This window comes from Ceratosolen solmsi, unplaced genomic scaffold (assembly GCF_000503995.2).
Source record: "Ceratosolen solmsi marchali unplaced genomic scaffold, CerSol_1.0 scaffold14, whole genome shotgun sequence".
NCBI lineage: Eukaryota > Metazoa > Arthropoda > Insecta > Hymenoptera > Agaonidae > Ceratosolen > Ceratosolen solmsi.
Window position 1 is genome coordinate 7354158 of NW_011948420.1, and position 12263 is coordinate 7366420.

Genomic DNA, 12263 nt, shown 5'->3' on the forward strand with positions numbered 1-12263 from the left:
TTGATATATAATTACTTATATTTCATTCTCGTTGGTACCTGTATCGTTTAATTTGACAATACAATATGTTTTAAATACTGAGATTATTTTTTTCAAAGGATTAAACATCATAACGAATAGATTAATTATTACTGATGTTTATTAAAATTAATTTATTAAATAAATTTTTTTTTTTTATAAAATTCGTATTATCCATCAATATTTTCTGTATATTCAAAAATTTTATTTATTATTGCACTGACATCTATTATATTTGATAGATTCAAATATATTTTTACATAATTAATTAGTAAAAAATGATTTTTACAATAATATAAATACATGATTTTTTTTTTTTTTTAAATATTCATCGAAGTAATATTTAATAGTAATATTTAAATTTAATTGATATCGACTATTATTTTATATTTGATTATATTTCGTGATATTTCATTGAATTTTCTAAATCTGTTAGCGTCCAGTATTATTATTGAATGTCATAATTTTAAATAATTGGAAATATACAATAATTTCATGGCATCGTTATTTTGAAATTAATATTATTGATATACTTAATTTTCTTATTACGTTTTTTTTTTCTTTTCATTGATAGAATATTTATTTCAATTGTTTGGAATTATGAGTTATTTCTAAAAATTACAGTTTTCGTAAGATGCTCGAATAAGAGTTGAAATAATAAGTTCAATTAAGAAATAGAAAGTTTTATTGCAACATGGCTATCATAACGTTGAAATATTTATTATCTTCGTACTTACCATCAAGATAGAAGTAGCTGGAATTATTATAGAAGTTCGTAATAACGGGTTTGATATTGTCGAAAGTCATTGTGCGCAAGGAATTATCCCGAAGATCGAGAAGATTTAGAGATGGAGCACCAACAAGGAAGTCCGGCTCTAAAGTGACAAGTCTATTTTCGCTGATTCTCAATTTTTTTAGCTTCCTCAGTCCATCCAACGCTTTATTCGATATAAATTTAATCTTATTTTGATCAAGATCAAGCTCCTGTAGATCCGGAATCTCGATGAAACAGCGATCACCCAGCATTGTTATAACATTGTTACGCAAATCTAGGCGTTGGAGCATTCGCAAACCTTGGAAGCTGTCGCCTGTCAGTACCGATATCTTATTGTTATTAAGCTCGAGTTCTTGTAGGGAGGGCAGATGTTTAAAAGCTTTTTCATGAAGTAGAGAGACATTATTATGATTTAGGAAGAGCTTCTGTAGTCTTGGTATGTCGTAGAAAATATCTCTGTAAATAATCGAATGAATTTATATTATTTGAAAGGTTTAGTAAACTTCGACCAAACTTATTTCTAGATAATTTCACGAAGTTTGTCGAGTTTTCAATTAGAAAAGTAAAAAAAGTTCTTATAATGCCAGAATTTTTAAATTAACATTTTATAATGAATTGTATATATATATATATATATATATATATATATAGGAATTGTATGAGAAAAAATAAAATAATATAATAATGTTGAAAGAATATGTGCTCGTACCTGCTAAGTTCTGCAATGAAATTTTCGTCCAGATTGAGCACTGTCAAGTTTCTCAGACCCTCAAAGGCATGCCACTTCAGAATACTGATAGAATTCTTGTTGAGATTAATCGTTGAAACTGTAGGTAAACCAGCGAACGACTGACTTTCAATAGCCTCTAATTTAGCATGTTGGAAGCTTATGGTGTTCAAACTTTTTAGTTGCCGGAATACTGCCGTAGGTACGTAAGTAATACTACCGTCACTTTTAACAACGAAACTTAGTTTCTTGATGTACATCTGCGAATTAAAATGCGCCCAGATGGGATCTTGAAGCTCGAGTTTGTTGAAGATAAGGCAGTTGGCATCTTCGGCACTGGCTAGCTTATTATCATTGCAGTAACAGTAAAGTGGACTATCTGCCTGTTCGATGTCGCAAACGTTAATGTCTTTAGCTTCTGTGTCTTTAGCTACTTTTTTGCGATTGCGATTTTTCATTGTTATCGATTCAGAAATGCTTATGGTTAGATTCAATAAGAAAATACATAAGACCAATAGCCTCGGATTATAGACAAAAGTTTTTATGGCCATTCTGAAAAAAAAAAAAAAAAAAAAAAAAAAAAAAAAAAAAAACAATAAATTATAATACTCGTTTGAAGATTTTCATTTATAGCTTCGTTTATTTCATTTATTAATTAAACATAAGACTAAATTATAATTTAAATATAAACATTTATGAAATAATGTTATTTCATTATGGTTAGTTTAAGGTTTGAAAATTAGATTTATAAGCTTGGTTATTTATAAATTTTTCAAATGTTAACATGTGCAGTCGATTTTATATTATATTAATTTCATAACATCAACATACCTAAATAGTATAATAATATCAAAACATTAATTAGTGTAACAAAGAAAAAAAGAAAAAAAAAACTGTAATAAAACGAAGAAGAATTAGAGAAAACGTATTATTTAAATAGTGTGTGATGTAAATCAACTAAATAAGGCTTTTTTTTTTGGATGAAAATAAAAATAACACATATGAAATAATTTTCTAATTATAAATCATAAGCTAAAAAAGTCATTGTAATGTAAATTAATAAGAAAGTTAAAATTATATAAATATATGTTTTTCTATAATTCATTAATTATTAATTGATTCATATATATTTACTTAAAATGGAAAATATTACCTAAATTCAAATAAATATACTAAATTATATAAAGTATAATTATTGACATGCAAACGTAAATTACGTATTTGACTATTTGTTAAAAACTTTATTTTATCTTAACAATCAAAGTCAAATGTATATGAAGGAGAAAGCAATGAATTGTATGCAACAGCGTCAGCAAAAATTGTATATAATGTATTTGTTTATTTAAAATACAAATTAAAAAAATTATACAACTATTATGAATAGCGTTTAATATAAATATTAATTAATATCTGTTTTTTTTTTTTTTTTTTTTTTTTTTTTTTTTTTATATAAATATAATATAATTTATATAAAATAAAATACAAAATATATAAACGAGTGAAATTATCGTAATAAATCTATTTTTTCTAATCGACGAGTCATTCGTTAAAATAACAACCTTACGCGAGAATCTGAAAAACGTGAAAAACTTTAGTATCGCGAAAAAAAATATACGGATTTCCATATGCATTTTTTGTCGTATAAATACATTAATACACGCATACATCCATGTAAATATAAATATGTATGCGAATGGATGTTTCGTAAACAATTGATTTCCAAAATAAATTTCATAGCTTTTATAAGGAAAACTTGTAATATTCCTTTAACGGTATTTATTTTTTACGAAATTGAAGTTAATAATTAATGCAGTAGATAGGAAGAAAAGTACGATAAAAGTATCAAATACACAAGAGTAAATGCAGTTCCAATTATTTCAAGAATTTTTTTCACTCTAGTCATCATAATCCCGTGATTTCAGCTTCAAGGTAATTCCCAAAGATGCACTCCAAAAGTCGTCGTCAACCTTTAATATTAATATTCGTGTTTCTATACATGCATATGATGAGATATTATTTTTCGCAATTTTTAAAAAGATTCGCATATATGTACGCGCACAGATGCGTATGTGTTGTTAAATGGTTCTTGCTTGCGGTATAATAAATAATATCGATAAAAGAGAATGGATTCCTATAGAATAATTACCTTGTAACAATATGTTACAATAGATATTATAATATTATTAAATTTATTATAATAATTTAGTGTATTTAAGATAAAATTCAATGCAAAAAAAAAAAAAAAAAAAAAAAAAAAAATTGACAATAAACAAATCGTAAACAATAAATAAATCTTAATTTATTAGTTTATTAAAGAAGAAATTTTATGAAACATGATGAATCACATCATAAACCAGTATATTATTTATAAAAAAAAAAAACAAAAAAACAAAACAAAAAAAAAATATATATAATGTCACTTCTAGTTTGAAATATAATTGTAGAAATATTGATTAAAAAAGTGAATTTGTGTGTTAAAAAGTTATTTTAAATTTTTATCGAGAAAATAATAATTTTCAACCTCAAAAGAATTTAAGAATACAATCATTGAAAAAAATGTAGCTATAAAAGAAAAAAGAAGTAGTTGCAAATAACAAAAAAAAAATATATATATATATATATGTAAGTATGTATGAAAGCTCGGTAAGAGTGAGGGAGAAGAATAAAAGAAGGTAAAGAAGATAGGGACGGGGCTGCAGCTCAGAAAGAAAATAAAGAAGGGAGAGAAAGTGTTTTTCTTTTAGCATCTCGCGGAACGAAGTCTCCCGAAAAAGGATAGCGTACGGACCTTTTCATAGGTGGTGAACCTTTGAAAAATTATCATCTCAAGTGGAAAGACTTGCATAATACCCAGCAGCCGACACCTCGTGTGTCTATACTTCTATTTTAGAATGAAGAGTTTGTCCGGAAGCCTCAGACACAGGAGATGAGATGCTGCATCTTTCCTTTTTCCCCCTGTACTTTTTTCTTTTTTCTTTGTTTTCATTTTGAATTTTACAAATATAAGAGAAAACTAGGTGGGAGGGATACTTTATCTAAGTTCAAATAATTTTCTGCAAAATTAAAGATCGTTTTAATTACACGATAATATTATATTTCCGTCATAACAGTTTTTAGTGAATTTTCTTCTTTGTCATTTTTACCAAATTTTTTCATAAGTCTTTGCGTTAATTACCTAATGAATGCCCTCATCGAGTACGTATCAACATATACGGAGTAACTAATTAACAAAGGATTGTCATTTTCTGGCAATTGCATTGTGTCATAAGAATATAGTGCACAAACGAAATTGGGAAAGCTATAAAAGTAAAAGAAAAAAGAAAACAGTAAAGATTTTTCATTTCCGTGTTTTTTTTTTTTATTTTGTTTTCATATGTAAGCAAAATTCATGTAAGCAAATTGGTGTATTCATAAGATTTGATTTGATTGCTTATTAATATAACAAGTTGGTGATTAACATTACAATTAAAATATTTCCACATCTCATTTATTTGGACATTCGACATCCAAATCGTTTTGACTCTTCTAATACATTATATATAGTCAATATATTGTCTATTATTAATCTATCATTATTTCTATCATCTATCTATATTATATCTATATTTATATATCTATATCTATATATCCATCTATAATCTATCATCTATCATTAATCTATTAATCTATCATTAATCTAACATCTCAAATACTATCAATCTAATACATTATATATAGTCAACATATAGTCAATATACAGTCAACAGTAAACATAGATAGGAATTATCAAATCTTCATTAGTCATTGACTTATTAACTTCTCTTCTCTATTCTCACACTCGAACGTGTACTTTTCTCTCTCTTTCATTCACGTACGAATAATCATAATAATTAGGGATATATACGTGTGTGCGTGCGTGTGCGCGCGCGCGGTTTATTCCTACACGTAGAAAGGGAAATGTCCATCAAGCACGTTATACAGCAAACTGCGACCTATCACGCCATAACACTTCCATCTCTATTGGACAATTCATATCCTGAAATAGAGTACTAATTTAACATAACTAAGGATATTACATGGGGGAAAAAGTATTTTATGATAATAAAAATACTTTAGTTACTTCGATATAGTAGCGATCATATTTTGTCTCTTCTAAATTCATATATATTTTATTCTTTATAATTATAATATATAAAATTTAAGAGTCCAATATCACGTGCATTTATAAAAAAAAAAAAAAAAACATTCGTGCGACTGAATATATAAAGATGCGATAATAAAAATGTTTTATCGAATGAAAAGTAATATTCATTTGGCTTTTTAAAAATACAATTGGAAATTCATCCAATAGACTAGTTCTATTACATTTTACGTATAATTTGAAATTTCAAACACAATTTCCATCAACGACCGATCTAACAATAAACCTTACCAAACTAAAATCGATACACTCTATCTTATCTTGCATAATGCACGCTTCAAATCATACAGGTAGATTACATTTATACATAGCTTAAGCTTATGCGATAGTGGAGGTGTATTTGCGCATGCGAGTAGGGAGCCGCTCTGTCTCCGTTTATTTGCCATATGCTTAGGAACGTGTGTATTTGTCAGCCATTAAAGCTTTATCAAGATGAGCCGAAATTACACTAGAAGGACTCGCCATAAAGAGTACACGTTCCTTATAGTTTTGCTTTTCTACTTCCATTGCTACTTCATTCATACAATACAACTATTAGCCTTCAATCCAAATTTCTCTACGCGAATCGACAATCATACAATTTCCCTAAAAATACATTAAATTATATATATATATATATATATATATATATCGCTGAGGAAATTTTTTGTTCTGATAAATTTGGATATTTCGATTAGCCAACGCTTTGCTCAAACAATAAATAATACCTTATAAACTTGATGAAATTTATGAAATTTACCCTCTTTTCTTACTTTTAAACGTCAAGCGATACAATACTTCATTAAATTAAGAAAACGATTTGTCAACGATTGAAAAACTAAAATAATAATTTATGAAACCATTTTGTCATAAAGAAAACGTTATTTCATCCAAAAATCTCATTGATCCAGATTGCACACAACCAAAACTGTCTTGATTTGCCTTCAATCTCCGTGAGACTGTAATTTGATCGATATCGAGTCTCATCATAGGATTTATCCATGCAGCCAAACTTTTAAATGAAATTCCTTCAAAATATCTAAGATGCATCATTTCTCCCTCATCTCTTTTTATCTTTCTTCGAAAATTCCTATTAATTTTGCAGGGAACAATTGCTTCTGGCCCTTCGACTCTTTTTAGCGTACCGAGTATTATTATAACAGTCATAAGACGAGTTTTCGCACTATTTCCTCCATTATTTAACAGACTTTACAAAATTATTGAACAATTTTTCAATGACGACAAATCAATAAGTATCTTAATGGATGAAATTTATACGAGTTATATGAGTTTATACCACTTTTCAAATGGATTACTAAAATTGTACTAAAATAAATAAATAAATACTACAATTTCAATCATTTAATTCAATCTTCTATTAGTTTTATTTAAATTACTTAATATTAAAATGTGAGTTATGTATTTTAATCAGTGTTTTTAAATTGTAACTTTAATGAAACTTCGGTCGAGTTATATTTTCGTTTTGCACAAAAGTTATTAATGCATTTTGATTTTCTTATAATGTTGAGTTGATTGACATAGTTATAACTTCCAAGTGATTAGCAAAATAATTAAAATGATAAATTATCAAATTTATTATTGAAATATTTTATTTAGATTTAATTGGTCAAAGGGTAGGATTGAATTTTTATTTTTTATTTTTTATTTATTTAATCATTGATATGCCTGAAAATGTTGGTTGTTAATTTCGATTTTCATAAAGCAGCCTTGAGCTTGGATCTTATTAAAATTGATGAAGCATCATCACGATTTGTAAATCTTCATAGAGCTTCAATTCTTCATAGAGAGGATCTAACGATAGAGAAATGTGCGTGCACCATGGCCTCTCACCCATACAGGCACAATTATAATTACTCTTGCGTTTAAGCGTCTTCACATCACATCCAATCTCGAAGCCGATTATGGGAGATCATGGCGCATGCGCATATAAATTTCAGCGCTCAGCATCGTGTCTAGTGCATATTTTGATAAGATTCTAATTATGGAGGCTGGCTCATTGAAGTCAATCTAACGATGCGCCATAGCTGCCGATGCATTCATACGCGCTTTCATCCTTTTTCTCATTCTGCTCGAAACTTGCTAAGACTCGCCCTTTCCCCTCCACTGCTTTAAACGACTTTGGTCCGCAGCACTAAAGCGTAGCAAGGAAAATGAGAACGGGAAGAAAAGGGAGGAGAGGTACTTTTTAAGCTTAAGACAATCTAATCTATGTTGCCGGAGCAAGCCAAACCAAGAATGTATATTGTGGATCGTTTGTTCATCTACAGTTGCATATTATATTGTTCGAGCACAAATGCCCGACAACACATTTAATGAAAAGCAGCACATTTAATAGTGCTTTATTTAAATAATGTATGACGCTAAATCACTGTGTTTAATTTTTGATAATATATTGTGTAATAGGTACTTTTATTTTATAGCTCGCTTTTTAAAAGTGAATTTTAACAATTTTACGAATTTTATAAGAAAATTTTTAATTGAAGAAAATCTGCAAGTGAAGTAGAAACTATGAGATATCATTCGTTGTTTATATTGGCCGATATTTCGCGAATATACTGAAAATAATCGTGAAATTATTGATAAAAAGTTTTATAAATATTTTACGTCATTTGATACGGCAAAATGTCCAGACAGACAACAATAAAGGAAATAAATTTATTACGTACAGTATATTTTTAATTATGTTTATTAATCGACTACGACTGTTTGCATAAATCTTATTCACATTGATTGTTCTGTGATTTATGCTTTTCTATTAAATGCATTTGTTTTCATTGCCATTTTTATATTTAGAAAAATTTTAACTTTTAAGTTGTATCGATCTTATTAAAATAACATTACAATGCAATAAATAATAAGGAATAATAACTTTATTAAGTTATATTTTAGTTATGAAATTAATTTTACTATGATTATACGTATAATGTAGCTTGAATATAAATACGTTTTAAAATTTAATTATGCGAAAATATATCGAAATAATCATTTTATTAATGGATAATTGAATTTTTTATATTTAATATGTTTTAGTTTTCTAAATTTAATTACTTTGTAGTTTTCGGGCGTTACTCAAGTTATTATACACATAGTGTAAAATATCCGGTTCTCAGGTGCCTTAATGTTTTAATTAATATTTATTGCGTTTTACCTTTTATCTTCATTGTGTGACGTAGAATATAAATATAGTCGGTCGTGCGTGACAGTGCTCTTAACTCACTGAGAAAAGGATTGAGTAGTAAGTGAATATGGCAAGAGGGTGTAGGAGGGAGGACTGGGTAAAGGGATCGAGAGACGATAGTGATAATAAACAATCACATGCGACACATCGATGAATGCGTGGCCCATTAGGCTGTATGTACTATTCCTATTGAGAGTCAACGATTTGTGTGATAGAGTGCGGTTTTTTTTTTTTTTTTTTTTTTTTTTTTTTTTTTTTTTTTTTTTTTTTGTGAGTGCATACGAGCTCAGACATTTGTAATTAGTAATTAGAAATTAGTAATTGATCCGATTCTGTAATTCGTTATTGTTATGTCTGTTGAGCTAAAGATTTGTAGCTCTCACCGAGGTCGATCACTTTATCGATCTACGAAACACATATGGCAACATCCTAGCGTCTCTTTAATTTTCTTAAGCATTTTTATGTGGTAGCGTTATGCAATCAGTAAATCTTTTACTTATTACTCAGTAAGGGTTAGACGTATCCAGTACTTCAAGCCGGATCAACTTTTCCCGTTTTATTTCTGCAAGCCGAAGCTTAGACAAATGCGTTTATAACTAAGAATGTATTTTCTTCTTCTATGGTAAAACATTATTAATGTTAAAATTATTTATAATCATTATTATTAAAGTTAATAACATCATGTAAAATTAATCGATAATTTTATCGTATTATACCTATACTTATTTTATCGTCTAAAATGGCTATTTTATATTTTACATAAACTTGCTCGATTTTATTTCATACTTCTTATTATATACATAATTTCTTTATTTCAACATATACTCCTAGTTTGAATTAGTAATTTCACTGTGATAATCTTTGTTATTAAAAAATTATATATTCAAGATAAAGCGCAAAGGTACATATTTATAATAATTATGCATTTACGTTTATTATCAAAACTGCTGAAAGCATAATTTAGGGTATAGTGTGAAGATAAATACCCCCATGGATTTATGCATGAATAAAAATATTAACTATATTTTCAATTTAATAAGGGCTTAAAAATATTAACAAAATACTACAATAATATTATTATATAAATTAGATTAATTGCGTTATCTTGATATATTATTTCAGAATATTATCATTGAAATTAATATACTACCATGTTATAATAATGTTTAATCGTTGATACGTTTTAATCGCATACTTATTTTTCTTTTATTTCTACTGCTCGACTGATTAATTTTTATTATTATTTAATTTTCAAAAGCACTATCTATCTCGACAGAGTAACTTACTCGCCAACTAGCAATGCTCTTGACACTCTTTAGTACAGGATTACGTTTTGCAAATCCAAATATCATCAACAATTTTCTTGAACACAGTTAAACATTTGCACAATTATTTCTTACCTTTAAAAACAATACCATTCACTACCATAGTCATCAATTATATAAATAATTTAATAAACATTTTTTCATATTATCAATAAAAAGTCCACTTTTGCGTACGATATTTATAGTTATGCATATATATATATATATATATATATATATATATATATTTGGTTTTGTAATAAAAATATTTAAAAAAAAATATATATATATATATTTCTTTAAATTTCACAGAAATAAATGCTCCCGAGATATTCAATATCTGATTTATAACTTTATATAAGATATAATTTTTTTTTTACTTTCACATCAGTTATAAATAAACTTACTCAACTTTGGTAATTCGTATATTTTAACTTTATTCGATAATGATTTATCTGCCCGGAATACGAAATTTAGAAATTAAATAAATAATAAAAATTGTGTTGCTTTGTAATTATTGATTAAATGCGAGAAACATATTAATTATTCCTCTAATTTAATAAGCATCCATTACAAATGCATAATAATTTTTCTATACGTTATATAAAATATACATAGACTTTCTAATATTTTGATGTTTTTACTCGTTTTACTGCGCCATCGGTTTACTCTACTGACATTTATTTTATCAACATATAAGTCTTGTATATTCATGTTCGTACTTATTCTTAAACTACAAAATTAAATTTCTTAAATCAATTCTTTCTCATATTACATATAATACATGAAAATACATATAACATTAATATATTCAGAATATTCGTAAATCAGTTTAGTACATTATTCCTTACTTTATATTCTCATTTCCCGTTTTTATGTGATATATTCTCATTTTTATGGCTCTCTTATTATATCATACGTTTTAATCTTCGTGTAAATTTATTACGGATTCACTGACTTTTTAAAGAATATGTAGATCGTCAAGATTAATAACCAAATATTATTAAATTATCCGATTTGTGAGCTTGACGCATACGACATGCCAATGCAACTTATTTTATCTATTACAATTGTATTATTTGTCATTATTTAATGATAATTTTGTGTAATTTAATTGATAAAATGCTAATTATAACTTGAAATTTTTAGTCAAATATCAAATTACTGATCTTTTCATACCATTTTATAGTTTAGGTAACGTAATTACATGAGAAGTAAGTAACGATTTTCAAACGGTAAACAGTTCGTTATTAAATTTGCGCATATAAAAATGTCAGAAGAACGTTACGAGCAATTAAAGAATAAGACTTACAAAAAAATTATATGTCATTTTAATTTTATTGTATTCGTTATTTAAGTATAATAACATAAATAAAATTCTTATCTTTATTTTGCGAAAATAGCTTAATTTTTTACTTTAGAAACTCATTGTTCATTAAAATATTAGGCGATTGAAGTCTCAATGTAAATATGTATTAAGAGTATACTACGTTTTGGTCATAAACATAGTAAAAATAAAAATAATTATTAGCGAATTGCCAAGTTAATTATTTTGGAGATTAATTTCAAGTCTTCGACATTCGATTAATTTTTCGATAAAAGTCGATGTCTATTGGTATTAAATTACCATATAAAAGCATGTCACACCGTTGTCGAGGATAAAATGTTCAGGCTCAAAATCTTTGAGGAAAAACGAAAAAAAAAAAAAAGAAGAAGAAGAAGAAAAAAAAGGAATACGGTGAGAGTGAAGTATAGCTTATAATCATTGTTTATCGAAACAGCACGTTTCTTGTAGATAAGGACTTTCCATCACTGCTGGGGATGCATGTGCGCTCATACACATAATACGAAAATCCTCAATCCTCGATAGAGTGGCCAAGCTCAATCCCTATGACAGCTTTCAACGTCTGCGTCATTATATCGCCTCGTACATCCTGACACTTTAATCTACGTCGATTAACGTGTTTAGATTAATTTGCATGTACGAACAGATCTATCCGCATACTTTCGCGTAAATAATTAATGATTCCGAGAAAGTCGATGGATGTACACTTACTTCTAGTGGCAAATGAATGAATCGA

General features: G+C 27.2%; 1 protein-coding gene across 1 annotated transcript in view; it reads right to left on the minus strand.

Annotated features, from left to right (window-relative positions):
* Positions 1-702: 702 nt before the first annotated feature.
* The window catches only part of Con (leucine rich repeat protein connectin), a 212339-nt gene continuing 200778 nt past the window's right edge, over positions 703-12263 (minus strand). The window contains exons 4-5 of the mRNA XM_011498293.1: positions 1503-2072; positions 703-1249 (exon numbers count right to left, since the gene is read on the minus strand). Of these exons, the coding sequence (XP_011496595.1) occupies positions 703-1249; positions 1503-2071 (1116 nt within the window). The 5' untranslated portion in view covers position 2072. The remainder of the gene's footprint in view (positions 1250-1502; positions 2073-12263) is intronic.